The sequence below is a fragment of the Hyperolius riggenbachi genome, chromosome 5, assembly GCF_040937935.1.
Source record: "Hyperolius riggenbachi isolate aHypRig1 chromosome 5, aHypRig1.pri, whole genome shotgun sequence".
In the NCBI taxonomy this organism is placed as follows: Eukaryota; Metazoa; Chordata; class Amphibia; order Anura; family Hyperoliidae; genus Hyperolius; species Hyperolius riggenbachi.
In genome coordinates this window covers 281,278,772-281,306,403 of record NC_090650.1, presented here as the reverse complement: position 1 = coordinate 281,306,403, position 27,632 = coordinate 281,278,772, and the positions used below count along the sequence as shown (strand labels likewise).

The following is a 27,632-nucleotide window of genomic DNA, read 5'->3' as shown; positions in this document are numbered from 1 at the left end:
TGTATGCAACATTTCCCTCTTATCGCTGCATCCCATCGTTGCATTCCAATCGTTCCAATATTGTTCGTCTGGTAACGATCGTTCCTTGTAAACTATCGTTATTGCAAGTGTGTACGTAGCATAAGTGAGCAAGCTACAAGCTGGGCCCATTTTGAATGTAGGGAAGAGGCGCTGGGCACCACCCCCTTGCTTAGTATTTGCCTGAAGGTTCGTATACACATCCGAAAAAAATCGTTTGTTACGAACAATTCGTGACGTTTACACGATATTCAAATTAGACGGAAAAGATCGTTCGTAATGAACGATTGTGTACACACGTGAACGATATAAGTATAAAGTACTGAACGACGAACGCTAAAAAAATGCGTGCGCAAACGGGAGTGACATTATGACAGGCAATAAGAACATGCGTACTACTCCACAGATAATCATTATCGGACGATCTTTGTACACACTGCAACGATTGAACGATTATCTTTCGAATAAATCCGCCAGGTTGGATCGGTCGGATTGAACGATAACGGTCGTTATCGTCCAAAAAAACGATCGTTGGAAAATTTGGAACGCACAATTATCGGTCCGATTGTCGTTATCGTTCGTTTTCGAACGACCGTTATCGTACGTGTGTACTCAGCTTAAGCATGTGATTGAGGAGCTAAGAAGACAATCAAGGTTTGATGAGAGGTGGAGGCAGAGGAATAGGTTTAGCTTCTTTGCTTTGGGAACTAGAATACCTTGCCCTGGTCTGACCCATTGGAATAAAAGGCATGCCTTGTTGCAAACATTTTCTCCATTTTGTTCTTAAAGAGAATCTGTATTGTTAAAATCGCACAAAAGTAAACATACCAGTGCGTTAGGGGACATCTCCTATTACCCTCTGTCACAATTTCGCCGCTCCTCGACGCATTAAAAGTGGTTAAAAACAGTTTTAAAAAGTTTGTTTATAAACAAACAAAATGGCCACCAAAACAGGAAGTAGGTTGATGTACAGTATGTCCACACATAGAAAATACATCCATACACAAGCAGGCTGTATACAGCCTTCCTTTTGAATCTCAAGAGATCATTTGTGTGTTTCTTTCCCCCATGCACTGAAGTTTCAGGCTGCTCTTTTCTTCCTGCAAACAGCTTTGCCCTTGTCTGTAATTCCTCACTATGTGAAAGCCCAGCCAGCTCAGAGGAGGATTTATCCAGCTTGTAAAAGATAAGAGAGAATAGAGAAGCTGCTCTAATCTAAATAACACACAGGCAGTGTGCATAGAGGGGCCTGGAAGGGGGAGTTCATAGCAGAACCACAACACTGAAGAACTTGGCAGCCTTCCAGACACAGGCTGACAAGTCTGACAAGAGAGAGATAAGTTGATTTATTACAGAGACTGTGATAGCAGAAAGTGCTGCAGTAAGCCAGAACACATTAGAATAGCTTTTGGAACTTGTAGGATGATAAAAAACAGGATACAATTTTTGTTACGGAGTCTCTTTAAGTGAACTGAGTTCTGTTTCAGGAAAGCATTTAAAATTTGTAATCTTGCTGAAAAGTGTGGAGTTTTCTTGTTTTTGTTTAATTTTTAATAATATTTAGTGCAGTTGATTCCATTTATAATGCGAGCATACTTTCTTTTACCAGCAAATCAAGACTATTGAGCGGTACATACGAAGACTGGAATTTCATATTAGCAAGGTATTTCCCACCTGCACTTTGTGTATTGTTATTACACAGGCCAGCTCCAGCCTAGCTTCAGCCTTTGCTTTCTTTGTAAAACATATGCATCTTTTTCATTCATCCCACAGAGTAGAAGCTCAGTGAAGTCTTCTCTTGTTGTTTTCTGATAATTTTTCACAATAAAGATGTATGGATCCAGTTGTTAGGTGAGCATGCTTTTAACTAGGGATGGCAATTGAGATGAAGTTAGAGGGATATGGAGGCTGCCAAATATATTTCCCTTTGAACAATACCAATTTCCTGGCAGTCCTGCTGATCATTCTGGCATCAGTAGTGTCTGAATCACCCGCCTGAAACAAATAAAAATCAGCCTCCATATCCCTATCACCAGTTCAGGTTCCCTTTAAGGCCTGGAACCCACTGAATTCCGCAAACGCAAAACGCAACCGCTAGCGTTTTGTCTGAGCGGTTTGCAAGCGGATTCATGCGTGTTTTCGGTCACGTTTTGCAACAGTGTATATTTTTGCTCAGCGGTTGTGTAGCGTTTTGCGTTTCGCGTTTTTATCCTGATTGGTCCTGTGAATTATTTTTAATTTTGTTAGTGTGCTGAACCGCAAAACGCTAGCCCAAACCGCTCAGTTTAGGTTTTGCTGCGCGTTTCTGCTAGCGTTTCAATACTTTACATTGAAGCGCTAACGCTCCCAAAATGCTGCAGGTCCTGCGTTTGCGTTTCTGGGAAACGCAAACGCTCCTGTGGAAGTTGCCCCATCCATTAACATCAGCTGAACGTTTTGGCAAAACGCTAGCGTATCGCAGCGCTGCCAAAATGCTCAAAAAAACGCTCTTGTGGGTTCCAGCCCTAAATGTGCTTACTGCTTATTTTGAACTCAGTTCTAGGATGTGTGCCAATTGAATTAAATTTGCATGCAGTCATTATTTGCATCTTGTTGACCATCTCAAAGGCCGGATCCACACTATAATCGCTTTTCTGAGCGTTTTGCGATTAGCGTTTTCTGCACGCTTCTTAAAAAAATTCTCCAATTCACTTTCATTAAAATTGCAGTAAAAATCGCAGCGATCATGCAAACGCGTACACGAAAAATAGCAGCGATTTTTACCGTGCTTTTAATGAGTGGATGGGAGAAACTTTTAAAAAGCGCAAATCAATCACAAAGCGCTCAAAGTGCTTAGGCTAGTTTTCCATTTGTGCAAATTTGGACAAGAATTCGGATTTTGTGAGCGTTTTGTGTTTTCCTACACCGTCCATCGAGGTGGAATCGCCTCAAAAATGGCCCAAGCACCGCTTATCTGAGCGGATTGGAAACAAACCGCTCAGATGTCAACTCTCTCATAGGGAATCATGGCACAAGCGCTTTCAGGGCGATTTTGAAAATCGCCAGTACTTAAAAATTGTCAAAAATGCCCCTAATGTGAATGAGCCCTAACCGCATCTGCTTTTTTTTTTTTTTTTTTTTTTTTTTTTTTTTTACACCTCTAGCCAGACAGAGCAACACATTTGACTTGCTTATTTCACAGCAATAGAACTACTGAAATGAAAATGCAGGCTATACTTGCATGTGTGGTAATCGGTTACACAATATCTTACAGAGCTCTTTAAAGCGTTGCTTGCATTATGTTGAGGTCTCAGAGAACAGAGAGTGCTTCTCTGCTCTCTTGCAGAAGCCGTACAATGCAGCGGATTGCTAAGTGGGTAACTCTACATCACACAATTATTTCTTCCTTTGTGCTCACCCCTGGTGGCAGCTCTGTAACTCCACATTGAGGAGGAACTATAAATAGGGAAATGTTTCTGTGAAATGGCTGTGTTTGCAGCTGTTCAGTGGCTTGTCATTTTTGTGCTTACTGCATTTCTGCTTCTCCTTTGTCATGCCACCTGTTCCTGTTGTGCTGTGATGCACACTTCCTGTTTATAAAACCTGATACTGTGACTTTCAAATCTTCAGCTGCACGGGTGTAGCCATTCCAGGAATGCTTTAATGTTTGTTAGAAGGGGGATATTATGATAGTGATACTATACATACCATTTCTTTCAAAGAAACCCTACACCTCAACTATGAAAAATACAGCATTTAATGCTGAGGACATGTTGTAGAGGTTTACTCACGCTTCATGTCTGTTTAAAGAGCAACTCCGGGTAATAAAATTTCACCACACATTCTAAATGTTTATTGAAACATTAAAAAAAACTCTCATTTCATCTTTCCTATAACTGAAAGTGGTAGGGTTATCAAATGACTAGTTCAAATGAACCCAGGATGAAAAAAAAACTGATAAGAGAAACAATTGTATCTGTCCTCTTACTCCTAAAAATTGACTTTTAGATATTCTACTTTATGGTTTAGATTTCATGTTTTAGTGTTAAAGTTATAATATGTGAACTATTGACCTTTTTATCTATCCCCTGCTCTCAGAAGCCCTTCTTGGCAGGAAAAAAGTTTTATGGCCAACTCCTTGTCAGAGAGGGTTAAGGCCCATACACACGTCGGATTTTTCTGAACGACGGGTCATTTGAACGTCCGGTCCAGTCGTTCGCACGCGGAATCAGACGTGTGTGTACAGACTATCGTTCGCGTGATAAGACTGGTTTCCAAACTAGTCTTATCACCCGAACGATAGTCTGTACACCCGTCGGATTTGACGTGCGAACGACGGAACGTTCAAACGACGGGTCGTTCGCAAAAATCCGACGTGTGTATGGGCCTTTACTCTGTAATCCGACATGGGTCAGAGAATAGAGAAGCTGTCCTTTGCATGCTAAAGAACTCTTTCAGGCAATAAAAGGAGAAAAAAAATAACACAGCACTGTTTTTTTGTGTGCTCGCCACTGTACATACACATGTTTATTTCCTTATGTCACCTCGGTTATACTTTCTTTTTTTTTTTCTCAGGGCTCGTTCACACTAAGGGCGTTTTTGCCCTTTTTTCAAGAGCAGGCGATTTTCAAAATGATTGTGCAATGAATCTCTAGGAGAAGGTTCATATCAGCGCGTTGCGCCCACTTTGCGGTCAGCAAGGCAGTGCCTGTACCATTTTTGGGGCATTTTTGCTATAATGGAAGGTATAGGAAAAATGTAAAATGCTCTCAAAATGCTTTATGCAGCGATTGCGTTCATGTTTTTAAGAATAAATACATTGTATTTATTATTTTCCGGGTCAAAGAGTTCACTTCCTAACTTGCGTCAGGGAGTGAATTACAAAACCGCTCTGGAAAATCGCTTTTACCAGAAACGCAGTGCGCAGTGGAGCATCGGGAGGGGGGAAAATAGCACACAAAAATGCAAAATGTTTGCGTTTTAGGTGTGAATGAGGCCTCACGGTGTGTACATACACCCAATTTTACCACTACCATGTAGTATGAGAGCTGGACTACACAGTCTGTTCATAGTATTTAAAATCTGTTGGCTCTCATACTACATAGAGGTGTGAAAATTGGTCAGTGATTGGCCAAGCAGGCCAATCAAATTGGATGTGTGCATCAGGCTTAAAGCAAACCTGAAGTGAAAATAAACTTATGAGATAATGAACTGTATGTGTAGTACAGCTAAGAAATAGAACATTAGTAGTAAAGGTAAGAGTGTCATATGAAAAAAAAAAACTTATCTGAGCTATACAGTTCTGTTTTCTGAAGCACTTTAACAGCAAAGAAAGCAGTGAGAGACAGCTCGAGTTTACTGAGGAAAGTTTAATGGGTAATTTTTTCTGCTTTGTTTTATAGCGTAAAAAAAATTGCAGCCGACAGTATGACTCAATGTTTTATTAAACAAAACAAAAAAAAACTGAAAATAATGAAGACTCCAGTTTTTTCCCTTTTGATACTTCTGTTCTATTAATTTTCCGTACTACACATACAAATCAATTATATCATAGTTTTTATTTTCTTTTTCACTTCAGGTTTGCTTTAAAGGACTCCCAAGGCAAACGAGTATAATCTGTTTACTCACCTGGGACTTCTTCCAGCCCCGCCCCTCGCCGCAGCTCCAGTCCTCCTTGGTGTCACACTGGCCGACCGTACAGAGTGTCGGAGCTTCTGCGCCGTCCACGTCCTCTGGCGCATACTGTGCCTGCATAGTAGTAGTGTGCAGTATGCGCCAGATGACGTGGAGCAGGCGCAGAAGAGACAACCAGTCAGTACGGCTGGGCCAACGTGACACCAAGGAGGACTGGAGCTGCGGGGAGGGACTGAGATGGCTGCTAGGGGCTGTAAGAAGTCCCAGGTGAGTAAATGTAGATTATACTCATTCGCCTCGGAAGTTCTTTAACCAGTTCGGCCTATCTGGACGAGCTTCCTCGTCCAGATAGGCACTGCTGTTTTCCCTGCAAGGTGCGCGCGATCGGACACGCGCACCCGCCGCCTGCCACTAGCCCCCCGATCAGTGAATGGGAATATAATTCCCATTCACCGATCTAGCGTCCTCGCAGAAATACCGACGCTTTCTCTCCAGAGAGCGCGGTATTTCTGCCCCCAGGAAACTTTTCCCCAGCATTTTAGTTCCTGGATGCGAGATCGTTCGCATCCAGGACTTTTTTCACTGTGGCCATCTTGTGGCCAAATAGTAAACTGCACCCACATACATTTTTGATAAAAAAAAAATATAATTTTACATTTAAAATTAGCAGTTTCCCTCCCACACCAAAAATTACCCACATACACTTTGTATTTTTTATTTTTTTTTAAATAAATTAAAAAAAACAAACAAAAAAAAAACATAGTTACCCAAGGGTCTGAACTTTTTAATTATGCATGTCAAGAGAATATGTTATTATATTATTTAAAATGATATGCTTATAAATAGTGATGGACGCAAATTGAAAAAATGCACCTTTATTTCTAAATGAAATATCGGCACCATAAATTGTGATAGGGACATCGTTTAAACGGTGTAAGAACCGGGACATATGGGCAAATAAAATACATGCGATTTAATTACGGTAGCGTATATTAATTTCAAACTATAATGGCCAAAAACTGAGAAATAATGAATTTTTTCAGTTTTTTTCTTATTCTTCCTGTTAAAATGCATTTACAGTAAAGTGGCTCTTAGCAAAATGTACCCCCCAAAGACAGCCTAATTGGTGGCGGAAAAAACAAGATATAGATCAATTCATTGTGATAAGTAGCAATAAAGTTATAGGCGAATGAATGGGAGGTGAACATTGCTCGGATGCATGAGATTTTCGGCACTGCGTCGCTGAACCGGTTAAGAACTGAGGCCTCCATGTAGAGCCATTATTATTGATTCCTATGTTAAAATCCATTCATAATTGTTTTATACGTGTTCTTTATAATATAGTGCGTCCACTAGTTTAAATCTTGTACAGGCAGTCTATAGTCTAATGAATAATTAAATGTTAAGGGAGACCTGCTCTTGCACAATTACAGAAATGTGCCTGATCAACAATGCTACATTACAGCAAACACCATAAAGTGCTACAACACTGTTATATTTACTATTTAAGTATTGTGAACATACAATAAACAGCTTTACTATGTGCATATATTATACATTATGCAATGTACAGTATAAAGGCAGGGACGGATCTAGACCAAGTTGCCCCAAGTTGCGCCTGGGGCAAGGTCAGGTTTTGGCGCCTAAACTGCCATTCCCCATCCACATTTTGCCGCCTTTTTAAGAATTCAACAAACTGCGCCTGGGGCAAGAGACCCGCTTGCTCCCCCCTAGATCCGTCCCTGTATAAAGGAGTATTTGAACATTATAACAAACTGGTACATATCTAAGCACTGAGTTATAGTAGGAAACAGCCTCTGGTGATTGGTTTAGTTGATCAGCTCAATCACTGGTTACCTGGGGAATTGCCCTTCAACTATGGAAACCAGCAAGAGCTAATACAGTATGTGTAAAAGGTGATGTTGTCCCTTAGACAATATTTTGGAAACGAAAACCATGACTCAATGCAATATAAATTTGATCCTAGATAAGGGATGGATCAGAGGAATTAGACAAAAAAACACCATAAAACAATAATAATAATCAACATCAAATAAACCTAAAAAAAGCCCATAAACCTAGGTTGTAGCTATAATCTTCCGGTAAGATAGTGTCCACAATGTTTTGTTCTTACCATTAAACCTGTCTAAATGCCAAAACCATTTCACTGATGTATTGCCAGTTATAATGGTATATTGTGGTTTAATGTCCTTATTGGTCATAGCTTAGTGCACTTGGCTCACAGCTGTAATGCCCTGCGGGAAAGTTTTGATTATGCTAAATTACAAATCTTAGAGGTACTTATCCGTTAGCCGGGCGCATCCGGCAGGTGGCGCTAATTACTATTCCCCCTCTAGTAGGGAAAGATGTAACTCTGGTGGAGTTTTGTCGCCACCCAGATGATGCGCCCGGCTAACGGATAAGTACCATCTTAGAATTTAATCTATAGCCCAATAGGTGGTATCTGCATTTGGGGATATTCTACCTATGATAGATTTCTCCATCAGTATGTTTTTATTTGCTAGATTCTTGAGTTGTATTATAGTGAGAGGGTCAATTGACAACCACTTAGACAATATCTAGTGTCTGCCTGCACATAACAGATGTGTGATTACCATTCTAAATCGAAAGAGGAGTTGTTCTATCCCTATGTTTAGTATGGCAAGAGAGCAGCGTTTGGTGTGTACTTGGTAGAAGAGTATTTGTCAATTTTGAATAATGTGTCCCAGAATGGTTTTATGCGATGGCTCAAATACTAACTCATTATTATTTTACGTAAAGTTTCTTGATGGGCCAAGCAATGGGAGTACTTTCTTATGTAGTTGATTGCGCAAATTAATTGGTTGTTAGTGATTGGAGTACATAAATCAGTGCTCCATATTTTAGCGTACTTACTGTATCTAGCTTATGGGGGTGAGCTTCCATTAAAGTGTTATATAATATTGATATTCCTCCTTTCATTTAAATGGATGAGTTCAAAAATATCTGTATTTCTCCTGGAATTCCAGGAGTTTTTAGAGCATACAAATGATGAATTTGCAGATAAGTGAACAGTTCTTTATCAGAAAGCTTGGACTCCTCTTTAATTTGAGTAAAGGCTTTCAGTTTATCGTCTTATAACTGCTGATTGATGTATTTAATCTCAGCGTCCATCCATGGTTTTAGATTTATTGAATGGATCAGGAGTTTGTGTTTCTATTGGAATATTGGGGACGGGTTCAGTTGTAGCAGAGAGTGTCTTATATTTGAAGAAGCGCCAAGCTAGGAAAGTGGCTTGTATAGTAGGGTATGGCGGTTTATTAAAAGGCAATTTCATTAGTGGTAGGGCTAAATATTGTAGAGGAGAATTGCCCATTATTTTAGCTTCCATAGAAATGTAGCCTTTTATTAAAACAAAATTGCAGGTTATTGCTTCTTTGTATCGGAAAAGCACAACCTGTAAGGCTGGATTCACACTATGCATGTTGCATGTTAGGAGTGTCAACTGTAATGGAGACTGGGCATAGACTTCAATACAAAGCCTGCATGCAGCGAGTTAGAATAATGGGATCAGTAATAATGCAGTACTGTGAACAGGCCCATAGAATTGTATGGTTAGTGAGTTGACATGCAGAATTATTCAGCAACACAGCTGAGCACTGTGAAAGTCCTCAATCCAGGACAGTGTTTGGAGCTATGTAAATTATCTTTTTAACTTTGGATGCATGCCTGGATCACAGAGTCGTTGTTTTTTAGCACACCCATGATAGTCCTTAATTTCATGGAATAGTTTTTTTTCAACTTGCATGAAGTTGTTTCAGGGATCTTGCTGTTCATCAGTGCAAGGTGTGCCGGTATATTAATTGCGTGTGTAAGAAGAAGTACAGACATAGACACCGGGGTCCTAGTTATGGAATCTCGGTGCTAATTGACAGGCATGAGCATTGTCATCTGGGAGATGTGGATGTCTGTGCAGACACAGGTTTTTATAAAGCCTGTATAAATAGTGCAACTACAGAAAGTCTACAGGGCCTGTGTAGAAGATACAATTTGCCTGTATTTCAGAAAAGTACCATTATCCCTGCAATATTTTTCATATCACTTTATAAAGTGTAAAATACAATAAAACATAATCGCCACTTTTTTCAGGGTTGCCACTTTGTTTTTTTAATCAGGAGAAATCCGAGGTGATAATCTAAGAACTTATTTACAAATCGGCAATCAGCTAGCAAATTTCAGGCTAATTAGGGAATAGCAATCAAAGCTGTTATCACAATCATCATAAATCTGATCGCATTTCTATAAATCCAGCACCTATCCGTCATTTTTGTTGTCGGCTATTTAAAAAGAAAAAAAAAATCTTTTTTGTATTCCACTTATTTATAAATGGGTTATTGTGTAAATGCCGTACACTTTATTATATTGTAATGAAATACTGTTGGATTCTTGCTTCCAGTTCACTTTAAAATGCAGTAGATTTTAAAGACTAGATTCACAGCAAACGCAGCTAGATCACTCCAAGCCGCCAGCAGTCCTCTCTTTGGTTTAGGACCTTCCGAACCGTGAATTCTTTAATTACCGCACATAGCACACACAGCTCCTGTGCGTTTTGGAACCCTGCAATTTTTATGCAGCAACCTAGAGCAACCAACTCATTCCTGATCATTCATCTTCATTCACCATCTCCTTGTCTGTAGACACAGTAGACACATATAAGCAAATCGCTGATTGGCTTTTATAGATCATACTATAATAATAATAAGTTTGAATAAAATGTCAAGACTAATTGCTTAGTCATTTAGGTTTGGGGCCCCTTGCTGTGGTGTTTGGGATTATGGAAATCACTGTGACTTCCATAATTGCAAAGCACTGTGGTTTTCAGTGTGATTCCTGGAGCGATTGTGATTTTGGCCATAATGGCAAATCGAAAAATTGCTGCAGAGCCTGCAATTGCGGTTTGGCCTAATTTCAATTGCGGCTGTGGAATCGGCAGCATAGGCTTTCATTATCCGAATGCTTTTGGAATCACTGGAATCCCCAACCCTTACTTTGTGTAACCACTCACATATAGTCCACACACACCTGTGTTGGCTGCATTGTGGTAACCACTCACATATAGTCCACACACACCTGTGCTGGCTGCATTGTGGTAACCACTCACATATAGTCCACACACACACACCTGTGTTGGCTGCATTGTGGTAACCATTCACATATAGTCCACACACCTGTGTTGGCTGCATTGTGGTAACCACTCACATATAGTCCACACACACACCTGTGCTGGCTGCATTGTGGTAACCACTCACATATAGTCCACATACACACCTGTGTTGGCTGCATTGTGGTAACCACTCACATATAGTCCACACACACACCTGTGTTGGCTGCATTGTGGTAACCACTCACATATAGTCCACACACACACCTGTGTTGGCTGCATTGTGGTAACCACTCACATATAGTCCACATACACACCTGTAACCAAAGAAAGCACTGCACTCAAAAACCCTTTTGTGTGTGCTAGAGCACCAAGAAACATGGACTAGAGGAAAAATATGCTCATAAACACAGCACCACACAACTATATATATATAGTAGAAAAATGTCACAATTTATTAATTATTTATATAACTTCCAAAGGATGTATAAAAACACTAAAAACAAGCCACCACAGTCAATTGGCATATAACAATATCAAGTTATGCTCGTAACAATAACTGGCCATCATATAAATTTAATGTAGTATAAGGTAGAAAATAATGGTGTAGCTATGCTCAACCAGAGCATGCCCCCATTTGAACCCGGGTTCAGTACCTCTCAAAGAGCAATGTGTAATAAAGTGCATATATTAGTGCATATAGTGCATACAATACAAACAGTGACCAAATACAATATAAAAATATCAATGGTGCAACGTAATAACCAGTGACCTGGAAGAAAAAAATTACCAGGAGGAACATTTGAGAGAGTCAGAAAGTAGGTAAGATACAGTGGAGTAAAGCAGAGGGATACTTATCCGGTATGGGTGGCCAGGAGAGGAGCTCGTGGTGGCTGAGAAGAGGCCCTCGGTGGACTACTCCACCGGTTCCGCGGCCGTCACGCCGCTTTATCAAGAGTGCGAGGGGTTCTCCGTAAAAGTACAGCGTGTAACGCTGTTTAAATACAGGAAGCTGAATGCGTCGCGTGTGCGCACATCAAGGACGTCACACGCGACGTAAATGGGCGTGGCTAATGGATAGAGGCAATGGAAGTTCCGGAGAGACCAGACTGGAGCGCACCAGGAGGAAGTGAGATGACGCAGAACGAGGAAGTGTCCACGCTGGAGCGCATGCAGAAAACGTGAGTATGAAGAAGCCACCGGATAGAGGAAATACCCACGCTGGAGCGCATTAGAGGAAGTAAGTATGGAGGCAAAGGGTAATGCATAAAAAAACTATAATATATATCAAAAAACGAAGATGCCAATAATTGACTATACATATAATCATCCCTAAACATATATATCGATTCATATCAGGGCAGAAAATAATCTATCAATTCATTATAACCTCAAACCACATCAAAATTATTGAAACTACCTTGATTCTATCATGAGAGGTAATATTGTATGGATACTCCCCGTCAAGGAGCACCCACATGGGGGGTACCCCAAGAAGAGGGGGGACCCAAAGAACAATGAATAACAGGTTGACACCCTGTAAGGATAGAAATGCACAGATATATCAACAGTTACATGAGAATGCTAAATCCATGTACAGTTCAAAGTCCATATTGTCCTAATAAGATCAATTCCGTTCATATAGTTCCAAAGGGATAAACAGCGACGCAAAATATCAAAAAACGCGACGTGCAAAGGTTCTTTGACGAAGGTCCAATGAGTCCAGTAGGAAAATTAAGCGTCCACAAGGGTCCAATATATGCATAAACAAGGATACAATATGCTGTAGAGAACACGAGGTCACAATATATGAACAATCTGTAACAAAGGAAACACAAGGTGAGTACACAATCAAATGAACCCAGAATAGTCTATCTCCTCATTTAAGCCCTTGGGAGACATGGATTCCAACATGAAAATCCATCTCGCCTCCCTCTGCAAGAGTCTAGAGACGATGTCTCCACGTCTATTGGTGGTCTTGATGTGCTCAAGGCCAAAGACCTGTAAACAATTATATGAACCTGCATGGAAATCCAGAAAATGGGATGCCACTGATGTAAGGCTATGGCCCTCCCTCCGATCACGTTCGGCCAGTCTTATTTTGGACATGTGCTGTTGGATTCTGACCTTTAATGCATTTTTAGTTTGCCCCACATAAAGTTTAGGGCAGCTACACCTAAGAGCATATATGACCCCTTGTGTCCGACAGTTGATATACTGATTCAATTTAAAATTATGAGACTGTAAAGAATTACTTATCTCAGACCGGCCACTCATATATGGACAGACATTACAGGCCCCACATGGGTAACTCCCACGTATGCCTGCTCCAATCGTACGGCCTGTACAAGAGGAAAAATGACTAGTGCAGAGTTTATCCTTTAAAGTGGGACTTCTCTTAGCAGTGATAGATGGATAAGGTGCAATACAGCCCTTCAAATCAGGGTCTGATTGTAAGATTGGCCATGTATTTTTCAAAGCCCCATGGATTTCTCTCCAGCTATTGTTGTAAACAGTGCTGAGTCTCACCAATTTATCATCCACGCGCGGCCTCTGGTTGACAAGTTCAGTTCTCCTCTTGTTTTTGGCAGAAAAGAAGGCTTGTTTGACCACTTTTTTAGGATATCCACGCTCCAGAAATCTCTGCTGTAGCTGTATTGCTTGTCTATGGAAATCAGAATCATTAGTACAAATCCGCCTAAGTCTCAAAAACTGGCTGGTCGGTATATTATTCTTGAGGGCATTATTATGAGCACTTTTGTAATGAAGCAAACTATTTACCGCAGTGGGTTTCCTATACAAATCAGTGGCTAAAGTACCATCCTCATGTATCTGGATCGACAGGTCCAAGAATTCAGCTCGTGAGGGAGACATCTGCATGGTTAGAAAGATGTTCATATTATTATGATTTAAATCTGTCACAAATTGGCTACACAGTTCGGGGGGACCTGTCCATAGCACCAACAAATCGTCTATGTAGCGATACCATCCTAGTATATATGGATGGTATGCAGCATAGCGATCCCCAAAGACGATCTCCCTTTCCCAAAAACCTAAAAAAAGATTGGCTACTGCCGGTGCACATTTTGCACCCATGGCAACCCCACATATCTGTTTGTAATACTTTCCATTGAACAGAAAATAATTATGATCCAAGACAAACCTGAGTAGTTGTAACAGAAAAATATGCAGATCTGAGTGTGTATGATCCTCCATTTCTAAGAAATATTTCACTGTAGAAAGAGCCAGTTCATGTGAGATACAGGTGTACAATGATTCCACATCACAGGTGAGTAAAAGCGTTCCTGACGGTACTCGTAGGTCCTCCAGAATCCTAAGAAGATCCATACTATCCCTGAGATAAGAATCGAGAGCTGTAACATGAGATTGCAAGAAAAAGTCAATGAAGGAACATGCCGGTGCCGTAAGGCTATTGATTCCAGCCACGATTGGTCTACCAGGGGGATCAATAAGGGTTTTGTGAACCTTTGGTAGCATATAAAACGTGGCAACAGTAGGCGTTTTTGGAAAAAGAAATTCAAACTCCTTAGGTGTAATAGTCCCTCTGTGTTTCGCTTCATTGAGTAACATCTCTAATTGCACATGATAATAGTCCGTAGGATCTCCTGGTAACACTTGATAATTAATGGTATTGTTCAACTGTCTATATGCCTCTTTAAGATATGCATCTTTGGGCCAGATAACGATGTTGCCACCCTTATCCGCCTCTTTAATGATTAAATTAGTATTATTTTTTAGGGACTGGATAGCTATTAGCTCCTCCCTTGACAGGTTGTCATACCTATGCGTTGTTGGTCTCATAGATGACACCTCTTGGAGCATTACCTCAAAAAATATTTTAATAGCGGGATAGTTCTGAAAAGACGGCATATATCTAGAAGGATTTCTAAAAAGTTTTGCTCGCTGACTCACCAGTGTGGACTCGTTCTCAGACTCAGCAAGCAAGTCCATCAAATCTCTGAGGGCTTGTCGATCCACATCACTTAAGTTTGGTTCACACTCAGTTGAAGAATGAAAGTATTTCCTAAAAGCAAGTTTTCTGCAAAACAGATACAGATCCTTAGTTAATTCAAATTTGTCAAGTGATTTGGTAGGGGAGAAAGTCAGTCCTTTTTGTAACACTGTCATCTCAGGTGTTGATGGTACGTACTCGGACAGATTAATGATACTCAATACATTGGTCTCGAGTGGTCCCACACCTTCCTGCGTTTCAGATGTTGAGGTGTGCGTAAAAGATCCCTTAGTCTGTTTACGCCTGCGGCCCCCCCGTCTGGTTCTCCTTCGGTGTCGCTGGATAAAAAATCCTCACTGGGTGTATCAGAATGATCAATATTATTTTGTCCACTAGGGTTCCTGGGTAATGGTTTATTTGGTCTAGGATTGCTTGGATCATATTGGGGTTTAGGGTTACCACCTCTAGGTGGATGTCTAGGCCTGGGTCTAAACCGTCTAGTATTCCCTCTATGTGTCCATCTGTATGCATTACCCATATCAAAGTCATGTCTGTCACGCTCAAACTTCCTCCTTTTCCCTTCAATAATGGAAAGCTCCATTTTGTCCATATCTTTTTTGAGTATTCTGATAAAAGGTTGAACCATGTTATCCTTATCCAAAACTGACATTTTAGACTCCAGATCAGAGAGGCCCGATTTCACTTTCTCCAAAAGTTTTTTATCATGGTCAATAAGCATGTCAATGATAATAATGGAACATTTAACTTTGGATGCATGCCTGGATCACAGAGTCGTTGTTTTTTAGCACACCCATGATAGTCCTTAATTTCATGGAATAGTTTTTTTTCAACTTGCATGAAGTTGTTTCAGGGATCTTGCTGTTCATCAGTGCAAGGTGTGCCGGTATATTAATTGCGTGTGTAAGAAGAAGTACAGACATAGACACCGGGGTCCTAGTTATGGAATCTCGGTGCTAATTGACAGGCATGAGCATTGTCATCTGGGAGATGTGGATGTCTGTGCAGACACAGGTTTTTATAAAGCCTGTATAAATAGTGCAACTACAGAAAGTCTACAGGGCCTGTGTAGAAGATACAATTTGCCTGTATTTCAGAAAAGTACCATTATCCCTGCAATATTTTTCATATCACTTTATAAAGTGTAAAATACAATAAAACATAATCGCCACTTTTTTCAGGGTTGCCACTTTGTTTTTTTAATCAGGAGAAATCCGAGGTGATAATCTAAGAACTTATTTACAAATCGGCAATCAGCTAGCAAATTTCAGGCTAATTAGGGAATAGCAATCAAAGCTGTTATCACAATCATCATAAATCTGATCGCATTTCTATAAATCCAGCACCTATCCGTCATTTTTGTTGTCGGCTATTTAAAAAGAAAAAAAAAATCTTTTTTGTATTCCACTTATTTATAAATGGGTTATTGTGTAAATGCCGTACACTTTATTATATTGTAATGAAATACTGTTGGATTCTTGCTTCCAGTTCACTTTAAAATGCAGTAGATTTTAAAGACTAGATTCACAGCAAACGCAGCTAGATCACTCCAAGCCGCCAGCAGTCCTCTCTTTGGTTTAGGACCTTCCGAACCGTGAATTCTTTAATTACCGCACATAGCACACACAGCTCCTGTGCGTTTTGGAACCCTGCAATTTTTATGCAGCAACCTAGAGCAACCAACTCATTCCTGATCATTCATCTTCATTCACCATCTCCTTGTCTGTAGACACAGTAGACACATATAAGCAAATCGCTGATTGGCTTTTATAGATCATACTATAATAATAATAAGTTTGAATAAAATGTCAAGACTAATTGCTTAGTCATTTAGGTTTGGGGCCCCTTGCTGTGGTGTTTGGGATTATGGAAATCACTGTGACTTCCATAATTGCAAAGCACTGTGGTTTTCAGTGTGATTCCTGGAGCGATTGTGATTTTGGCCATAATGGCAAATCGAAAAATTGCTGCAGAGCCTGCAATTGCGGTTTGGCCTAATTTCAATTGCGGCTGTGGAATCGGCAGCATAGGCTTTCATTATCCGAATGCTTTTGGAATCACTGGAATCCCCAACCCTTACTTTGTGTAACCACTCACATATAGTCCACACACACCTGTGTTGGCTGCATTGTGGTAACCACTCACATATAGTCCACACACACCTGTGCTGGCTGCATTGTGGTAACCACTCACATATAGTCCACACACACACACCTGTGTTGGCTGCATTGTGGTAACCATTCACATATAGTCCACACACCTGTGTTGGCTGCATTGTGGTAACCACTCACATATAGTCCACACACACACCTGTGCTGGCTGCATTGTGGTAACCACTCACATATAGTCCACATACACACCTGTGTTGGCTGCATTGTGGTAACCACTCACATATAGTCCACACACACACCTGTGTTGGCTGCATTGTGGTAACCACTCACATATAGTCCACACACACACCTGTGTTGGCTGCATTGTGGTAACCACTCACATATAGTCCACATACACACCTGTGTTGGCTGCATTGTGGTAACCACTCACATATAGTGCTCACACAGCTGTGTTGGCTGGATTGTGATAACCACTCACATACAGTCCACACACACCTGTGTTGGCTGCATTGTGGTAACCACTCACATACAGTCCACACACACCTGTGTTGGCTGCATTGTGGTAACCACTCACATATAGTCCACACACACCCGTTGGATGCACTGTGGTAACCACTCACATATAGTCCACACACCCCTGTGCTGGCTGCATTGTGGTAACCACTCACATATAGTCCACACACCTGTGATGGCTGCATTGTGGTAACCACTCACATACAGTCCACACACACCTGTGTTGGCTGCATTGTGGTAACCACTCACATATAGTCCACACACACCCGTTGGATGCACTGTGGTAACCACTCACATATAGTCCACACACCCCTGTGCTGGCTGCATTGTGGTAACCACTCACATATAGTCCACACACCTGTGATGGCTGCATTGTGGTAACCACTCACATATAGTCCACACACACCTGTGCTGGCTGCATTGTGGTAACCACTCACATATAGTCCACACACACCTGTGCTGGCTGCATTGTGGTAACCACTCACATATAGTCCACACACACACACCTGTGCTGGCTGCATTGTGGTAACCACTCACATATAGTCCACACACACACCTGTGTTGGCTGCATTGTGTCATTCAGGATATTAATCTATGCCAGGTGTGGCCATGATTGAAGCCATTATTTGTTTATGATTTGAGTGTGAAACAGTCCAGCACATTTTTAAAGGGAACCTGAAGTGAGAGGAATATGAAGGCTGACATGTATTTATTTTAGACAATACCAGTTGCCTGGCAGTCCTGCTGATCCTCTGCCTCTAATACATTTAGCCATAGACCCAGAACAAGCATGCAGGTGCTCTGACTTAAAATGAACCCGAGATGAAAATAAACTGATGAGATCTACAATTGGATCTGTCCTCCTCCTCCTTGAAATTAATTTTTTTAGACATCTCATGGTTTTATTTTATGTATAAACATCTACAAAGTAGATTTAATGTTTTATTATCTATGCTCAATTGTAGTGTCTCAAGCATCCCAGAGCGAAAATATTGAACTTTTGATAGGATTTGTAGTTGTCACAGTTGGAGTGCCAAGGTTAGCCATCACTGGTATATGCAATGAGGGGTTGCCATGAAAAGTAATTTCATTGTGTTACACAATAACAAAGTGCTTGAATCTAGGAGAGTGTTTTATAGCTGTAATGTGTTATCAGTGAAGGACTATAGCTGTATTGGGTCCTGACTGAAGATAAATTGTCAATTGCATAGCTGGATATTGACTCTTTTAGGGAAAAAAGGAGCACAGCATAGGGGTTTGTGTTCTTGTTACTGTATATACCGTACACATGTCTATCTCAACACGTCATGTCATCTCGAGTACACTTTTTAAGTGTGACTGAGTAAGCTTAATACTTGTTTCAGGTGCGTGATTGTTTCTACTGCAGCCAAAATGATCAGCAGGACTCTCAGGCTACTGATATTGCTAAAAGGAAGTAAATATGGCAGCCTCCATATACCTCTTACTTCAGGTTCCCTTAAAGTGAACCTGAACTATTGCACAGGACAGAAGGAATACATAGAGAAATGCACCCTATATTTATTTAGTGAGTTTAGCCTGTCAGTGTGTCTAAGTAGACACACTGCAGATCTATTGCAGGATTTGCATCAGCTGTAACAAAGAAATGCTTTTCTTTAAAGGTTATTATGCTGTTGCGTATCTTTTAGATCAGAGACAAAGTTCTGAGTTCAGGTCCGCTTTAAACTCTCATCAAAATCAGTGTAATGTCCAGATCCAAAACGGCATTGGCTATTTATTGGGCTAAAGACAGAAAATGGTATAATTTGTTTCCAAAGCACAAGCCAACAAAGCCATACATATTGTTTAGATAAATGGCTTTACATTTCATATGGCAATCTATGTATACATCTTACATGTTCGTTTCATGTCTTCCTTCTTTCCCTAGATTGATGAATTGTACGAGGCCTACTGCATCCAGAGGCGTCTGAGGGAGGGCGCCATTAAAATGAAGCAGGCATTTGCTACTTCTCCTTCCAGCAAAGCAGCGCGAGAGAGCTTAAGTGAAATAAACAAGAGTTATAAAGAGTACACCGAGGTGGGTGGATTTTAGTTCTATACTTACACCATACACAGAGGAATGTGCAATCGCTCAGTACTTCATTTGTATAGATAAAGACTGTTTTGTATGTTGGGAAAAGTCCAAGACAATGTCTGCTGTGACATTATTATTGATTAATAAAGCGCCAACATAGTCCATTGCACTGTACAAAGTAAGCAGCAAACATGGGGCTCATAATCCAGACAATGGTATACACAAAATACAGAATTGGTAATTACAGTGACAAATGTAACATGATGAATAAAATGTATAAGAAATTCCAAATCACAAAAGGGGTGAGAGAGCCATGCCCTTGCAAGCTTACAATCTAAAGAAATAGGGTGGGGGGGAAAAGAGATGGGGGGGTATCCAATATGCATACCTAGATGCAATGTGTTTCTAGGTTTTCTAGTGAGGAGAAAAGCTTGGCCAGAGGTTGAAGGGGGAATGGCCTAAGTTAGTATATGCTTGTCGGAAAAAGTGAGTTTTGAAGGAGCGCTTAAAGATTTCAAAGGTTGACAAAAATGCATGCAGCAGTGCGTTATCGTGCAGGGCATAAGTGAAAACCTCAAACTCCAGCCTATGCATTTCTGATGTCCTTGCTTATCGTATACCAAGTACATTGCTGAAATGAGCACAGCAATGCATGTAGTGTGAACTAGGGCTAAAGCCTTATTTGTTTATATGGCTTTACAGTGTTTAACCACTTCACCACTGAGGGGTTTTACCCCTTGAACACCAGAGCAATTTTCACCTTTCAGCGTTCCTTCCATTCATTCGTCTATAACTTTATTATTGCTTATCGCAATGAAATGAACTATATCTTGTTTTTTCCGCTACCAATTAGGCTTTCTTTAGGTGGGACATTATGTCAAGAATTCTTTTATTCTAAATGTGTTTTTATGGGAAAATAGGAAAAAATGTGGGAAAAAATTATTTTTCAATTTTCTGCCATTATAGTTTTTAAATAATGCATGCTACTGTAATTAAAACCCATGAAATGTATTTGCCCATTTGTCCCGGTTATAAAACAGTTTAAATTATGTCCCTATCACAATGTTTGGCGCCAATATTTTATTTAGAAAAAAAGGTGTATTTTTTTGTTTTGCATCCATCCCTAATTACAAGCCCGTAGTTTATAAAGTAACAGTGACATACCCTCTTGACATAAATATTTAAAAAGTTCAGTCCCTAAGGTAACTATTTATGTTGTTGTTTTTTTTTTTTGTTTTTTTTAATTGTATATTTTTTTTTAATTACAAAAAAAATAAAATTGGGGAGTGTGGGAGGTAATGAGTTAATTTATTGTGGAAAACTAATGTATTTGTTTATGTAAAATGCTTTAGGGTGTAGTTTTACTATTTGGCCACAAGATAACACAGTGAGTTTGTTTACATGCGACCTGTAAGCGCTTACAGGAAGCAGTACGAGGCTGGGAAAATCACAATGATCGCGCTGTTTCTAATAGAAGCAGCGGATCATTGCGGGGGCTTAGATCAACAAACGGGAATGGATTTTCCCGTTCATTGATCTCCGGGCGAGCAGGCGGCGTGCACGAGCGGCGGGAGCGCGGACAGCGGCGGTAGCGCGGAAGGTACGGATTTCTCCGTCCCTTGGTTTTTTAGGGGGGAAAAAGGGGTGGAGAAATTCGTACCGCGGGAGGTAAAGTGGTTAATGCCATGCAAGTACCATGAAATGCTCTCATGAAATCTTCATTGTGCATCTGGAAGCAGCATTTTGGTAGTCTCCTCAGGGCTTTTTCACATCTAGAACGCTTGTAGGAGCCATTCTCCTGCACGCGTTATATGCCCTGCGGCGTGTCATCAGGATGTAGTGGTGCAACGCAGTCAGCGGAGCTAGTAATTCACCTGACGGGAAAACGCAGGCTCCCGACGATTAAAAGCTCCCGGGTGCGTTCAACCGCAACACACCAAAACGCAGCCTCGTATGTGAAAGGTAAAGTGAAAGTCTATGGACTTTCGTTTGTACCTTTGGTAAACGCAAAGTTTCGACTTTGCATAAAAACCTCAAAAATCGGGCTCTAGTGTGAAAGAGCGCTCAGTACTGTATCGTGTGCTGATGAATAGTTGTATAATGGTGGCCACACGCCATACAATTTTTTTTTCTTTTCAATTAAAGACTTACAATCAATTTTTCTGATCTGACCAATGAACCACACACGTTCAGTTTTTCCCCCCAATTATGAAATTTTTTTAAAAATTCTAAAAAATAAAATAAAAAAATGTATACATTAAAGGGGGGTTCTGTGGTGGGCTGGAAAAACAAAGTGTCACTTACCTGTGGCTTCTAACAGCCCCTGCAGATATCCTGTCCCGAGTCGACCCCAAAGAATCCTCCGTTCCCCCGCTGTGGCTCACCATTTAATTATTCGTCTAACCAGACGAAAGTCGCTGCGTGCGTCCTCGCTCCCGCTCACGTCTCTGGGAGCTTGCTGCGCAGGCGCAGTATGAGGAAACTTCACAGTACAATATACAGCATGCATGCTGCATTGAGTTTTATTGCAATGCATAAAGGAACAATATCTTGAAAAACTATAACATTTTGAATACATATGTACACAAACATATAAGATGTTCATTTTTTTCCCAGAGTAGAATGCACTGTAGATGACTTTCCCTATTTCACAGTGGGTACTATTTACTGTATTTTTCGGACATAAGACGCTCCTCGGTTTTGAGGACAAAAACCAGGGGAAAAAAATATATACGAAACCTGGTGCATGCATGGTCAAGAGGCATCTTGTGGATTATGGCCCCTGTGTACCTCATGCCCCCTTCTTGTGTCTCCCTGTATCCTACTCTGTCCCCCTTGTTTCCTCCTGTGTCCCCCATGTGTCCATTTCTGTCCTCCTTGTGCCCCCGTTGTGCTCTTCTCTATGCCCTTTGTGTCCCCCTGTGCATGGGCACAGTACAGGGAGTCACCGACATTGCGGTGGGTTGGAGGCTCATATTGGAAGGCATTCGCAAGTCAGGAACTCCCTGCATTTGGACTATAAAGACGCAGTGACCTTTTTTTTTTTTTTTTTTTCCCCCCATTTTTGGTCCTATAGTCCATACTGAGTCCTATAGTCCAAAAAATACAGTATCTGACAGCTAATAACCTTTTACCTACAGTATTTGAACTAGTACAACACTTAATGAGGGTTTCCTCAAGTTTCCTTTTATTTTAAACACGCTGTGGAAAGGAGAGATACAAAGATGCCACCTGGCCTGCCTACTGACTGGCACACGATTCTGGCAGTAGGACTGTGCCACTTACGCCCAGGGAGTGCTTTTGAAAATGAGGAAAATCCTCGTACGGAGATGGACTAGAGCTCTAGTATCAGCTACTGTAAGTGACATCTGCATTGGGAAAAGTAATTTACAGTGCATTTTAGTTTGGCACAAATGTAACTTTTCATATCATGTGCACGTGTATTTTACAGTTTTTGGAGGCAGGTGTCCCTTATTGGATGTGCAGCACATGTAAAGGAAGGTTTTAGCTGGTTTCTCTGTGAGTTGATATTTGTCAGCTGATACATACAGCATTTTTGAGTAAAATCTTCGCCACATACCGCTGCATGCATTTTTTGTGTGTGATGCAGACCTAATAGAATTTGCAATAGATGCAAAAACCGTATGACCATGCATAACAAAGCATGCATTAAAATGAAGCTGATCATTTTGGAGCACGCTTGTCCCCGCGTTGCATCTGACCTGGGCGCCGCCATAGAATAAATGTTACAGTATGTCTATGGCCACTCAGTGTCATTCGGGTGGCGGGGATCACCGGACACTGAATTAGTTCTTCCTAGTAATTAACATCGGCCGGAATTTGAGCGGCAGCAGGTTGAGCCGTCATTCGGCTTACTCTGCGCCAAAGTGACCGGGCAGAGATAATTATGTATGTGCATTCAAACCAAACATTTTTAATCTTTTTCATATGGTTAGTCAACGTTAATGTAAAGGAAACCACATGGATGCGGCCCATGTTAGGTCAGCCACACCCTGTGCCTAGTCTGTGCCCTTTTCCTTCAAAAGAAGCCACTAATGTCAGTCTGTCTCTCAGCCTCTCTGATCTTGAAAGACTGTTGTTTGTGCGATTGTGCAGGCCAGAACGCCCATAGGCTGAACAGGAAAAAAGGGCGCATGCGGCAAGTGGACTAATTAGGTGCCTCCATAGGTGCCAATACAAAATAACGATCTTTGGGCTCCAGAGCAGAAATTTGGGCACCTGATATATAGCAGGTGCTAATACAGCGCTTCCTGTTGGGCATCGCGGGCGCCCAAATTCCGCTATTTTGTATTGCCGCCCATGGTGGCACCCATTAGTCCACTTGCTGCATGTGAGCTTTTTTTCCTGCTCCGCTGCCCGGAGCTCCCCCTTCCTCCCGCAGAGTCCATCCTCACAGCCAACATCAGGCAGCCACCTCCATCCCTCCGATCACGGGCTGATGTAGACAGGAAGAGGGAGGATGACAACGCTTGTCTGCCGCCGCTGCTGCTGAGCCTACCTGACAAAGGGAACGGACAGAGGCGGCTGCCTGATCTGTGCTGTGGGGAGCTCACTCCATGGGGAACAGGAGGCACCCGCACGGGGAGAGGCAGGGATGTGAGGAAAGTTAGGTTTGCCTATAGTAAAATATTGTTATTTAATATCACTATTTTACATTTCATAGTAAAAGATCAGTATTTCATATTGATATTTTACTAACTACATTACTGGGTGCATTTTTTTTCTGTGCACCTTTATTTATCGTACGCTGCCAATAGGAAGGGGGTTGACATAAGAGAGGCTCCATAGACTGTAGTAAGCTTCTTCTTTTTTTTTTTTTTTTTTTTTTTTTTTTGAAACTGCAAAGTTCACAAGTTTCATGATTACTAGTGGGGCACTGGGTTATTTTCCTGCCTCCAGACTCCTTAACAATGCACTAGCAATCAAATGGGTCTCAACTGACGGTCACTACTCACAGCTTCATGCAAGACAGGCTTTCCTTTTGTTTGTGTTTGCCATTGCAGAGAGCTAAGCACTGCAAATACGCCACAAAAGTGTGTTAGGATATATGGAGCCATTACTGCATATTGCATGTCCGGTTATCCTTTTTATGCTTTGTACCTTTAACATTTATTTCCCCGGTTTTTATTTTTTGCTCAGCATATGTGCACTGTTGAATCTGAAATGGAAAACCTGCTGGGGGAATTCTACATCAAAATGAAAGGTAATTTTGCATACAGATTATACAGTGCTAATGATTACTGGTATATAACATTAAGTAAACCTATGGTATGTAACATGTAAACCTAACATTAATACATGTACTTTAAATACAGCTGAGAAAGCTAATATAAGGGATGATTGAGATTTGCTGTGTCGTCTGGCAAACTTTCATGTCTATATTTGCCATAGCACCATCCAGTAATCGTACCAAACACTCCAGATCTGTATTCCTCAAAGATGGCTATATTTCACTAATGCTCTCTGTAGCGTGTCCATTGAAGTATCACTTTTAAAGTGGACCTGAACTCAGAACATTCACTCTGCTCTAAAAGATACACAACCGCATAATAACCTTTAAAGAAAAACATTTATTTGTTACAGCTGATACAAATCCTGTAATAAATCTGCAGAGTGGCTCTTCCTGCTTTAATGGAAGCAGACATATTGTTAATGTCCTGTCTTCACAAATGAGCTGCTCTGCCATGGCAGAGGAGATTCCTGAGCTGATACAGCTGAAAGATCAAAGTACAGAGGTAATTATTTACAGATGAGGGGGAATTAGACAGGCTAAATACATAAAGGGTGCATTTCTCGGTTTTCCTTCTGCCCTGTGCAAGAGTTCAGATCCACTTTATAATCTTGTATTTCAAACTATTAGACACTGCTAGTATTGTGTACTTATTACCTTCTAATTCTGCAAGATTCCCACCACTGAGACTTCTATATGTTGCCTGCTCTAACCAGTATGCATGCAAATCCTACTTTGGCCCCTTGTAGTAGTGGCTCGGCAGAGATGAGAACTATAAACAGATACACCATTTGCCGAAATTGCTGTGAGCAGTAAAGGTAAATGCACACGGCATACATTTATCTGTAGCGACAAACAGACAAGAGACAACAGCGTACATGAAGAAGCCACAGTTGTACACACGCGACAACAATCAAGGTGAAGACGTGGAGGAAGCTGTCTGCCACGGACTACATAGAGCCGACTCTCCACCGGATGTTTCCTCAGACGTCTGTTAGTAGCAACTCTGCTGTCTGTAGAAGATTTTCGTACATACAGCAGGACAACAGACTACGCAACGGTTTGCACGACAAAAGCCATGAGCGATTGAACAGTTTAATCGCTTGGACAAGACCTTGTCTGCAGACTGTCGTTGTCGCTCACCGCATACATACCAATGAACTGTCGTGCGACACGTGTCTGTACAGACATTTGTACGCCGTGTGTATGGGCCTTAATAACAGCCAATATAGTACCCATTAACCTGCCATAAAAAGTGGCTGCATGCGGTAACTGTATTAAATGATTTAGTAAAATCATGCTAGATTACATTTACAGTAATACAGATTTCCTTTAAAAATCTGCAGGATGTCCAGCGCAATTGCTTTTTCCCTGGTAACCAACAGAAGGTTGTAATTTTGCAGATGGCTTAGTATTTAGTGTCTTGCTAAATATATCTGTAGGCAGGGCCATATTGTTGAGCGCCAGTGCTGGGGCAGGATTAAAGTCGTAGCATCCAATAGTATGGAAAAAAATTTAAGTTTCAAATGGAGATTGTTTACCTGGGAAGTGACGCGTTAATCACTAATATACAGACTTTATTATATGATACATTTTACTAGAGGCATTACAAATATTTAGATGCAAAAAGATAGATTTTGTATATATGAGGAAGCCAAATGAGTGGCAAAACACAGCCTGGAGTCGCGCTGATATGTTATTATAGTGATTGCTGACTCTTCAGACTAGCATCCTCCATTCCATTTTTTAAATATTTTTGTCATAATCATGGGTTCCTTGTAACTCTATCCGTTTGTTACTCTGTGAGCATCTTAAAGGGAACCTGAGACAACCCCTATGACATTTATACTTACCTGGGGCTTCCTCAAGCCCCATGTCCTCCATTGCCTCCCTTGCTGTCCTCCCCGGCCGATCGGTTCGTTTACAATCTTCGCTGGTAAAAGGGCTGTCCAGCTGCATTGAGCATGTGTGGCCCGGCCAGGTGCATGCCCCCATCACACTCCTGATGACAGGAGTGCTCTGCGCCTGCACAGGACACTCCCAGCCAAGCCACGCATGCGCACTGCAGCCCGACTGAAGCGACTGGAGCCTTTTACCAGCGTAGATTGTAAACGAACAGAGTGGCCAGGAAGGATGGCGAGGGATGCAGTGGAAGACATGGGGCTGGAGGAAGCCCCAGATAAGTATAAATGCTGGCATAGGGGTCGTCTCAGGTACACTTTAAGGGTGCATACACACATCAGACCATAGTCTTTGGAAAATGAAAGATCACAGACCCATCTTATCACCCTTCATGTAGTATGAGAGCATTTCTAGTGTCTATTCTATGGAGCTGAACTCCCCATCAGAAAAAATCTTTGCAAGATGCTGCACACAAACATGCTGTTCAGACACAAAAGATCAGTATCTGCAAAAGATCTGTTCCTGCCAAAGATCCGTTCCTGCAAATTGCATTCATAGTCTATGATATCTGCAGATCCTCATACACACCTTGTTTAACTGACATTCATCTGCAGACCAGATCCACCAGAATGGATCTTCAGATCTGCAGATTGTCTGATCTGCAGATGAATGTCAGTTAAACAAGGTGTGTATGAGGATCTGCAGATCTCATAGACTATGAATGCAATTTGCAGGAACAGATCTTTGGCAGGAACAGATCAGGACTATGCTCTGATGTGTGTATGCCCCTTAAGAATCCACAGTGACAACTCTAGTTTTTGTTAAGTACACATCTAATCAATGATTGGCCAGTTTTATTGTTTCCATATAGTAGCATGGAAGCTTACCTACATAATTTGTTTATGGTACTTAATTCAAAATCTGTTGGCCCTCGTACTACAAGGAGGTGTACATTGCCCAATCAAAATTGGATGTGTGCATGCACCATTGAGCCTGATACACACTTTGAATTATGACTGATCAATTTTTACCACCTCCAT

General features: G+C 41.2%; 1 protein-coding gene across 6 annotated transcripts in view; it reads left to right on the top strand.

Annotated features, from left to right (window-relative positions):
- RIPOR2 (RHO family interacting cell polarization regulator 2) overlaps positions 1-27,632 on the top strand; it is a 237,940-nt gene that overhangs the window by 114,039 nt on the left and 96,269 nt on the right. For 5 of the 6 annotated variants that reach the window (XM_068236989.1, XM_068236990.1, XM_068236995.1 and 2 more), the window contains exons 6-8: positions 1,628-1,681; positions 19,293-19,442; positions 24,600-24,663. In XM_068236989.1, coding sequence (XP_068093090.1) covers positions 1,628-1,681; positions 19,293-19,442; positions 24,600-24,663 — 268 coding nt within the window. The remainder of the gene's footprint in view (positions 1-1,627; positions 1,682-19,292; positions 19,443-24,599; positions 24,664-27,632) is intronic. The other variant, XM_068236991.1, reaches the window with a different exon arrangement.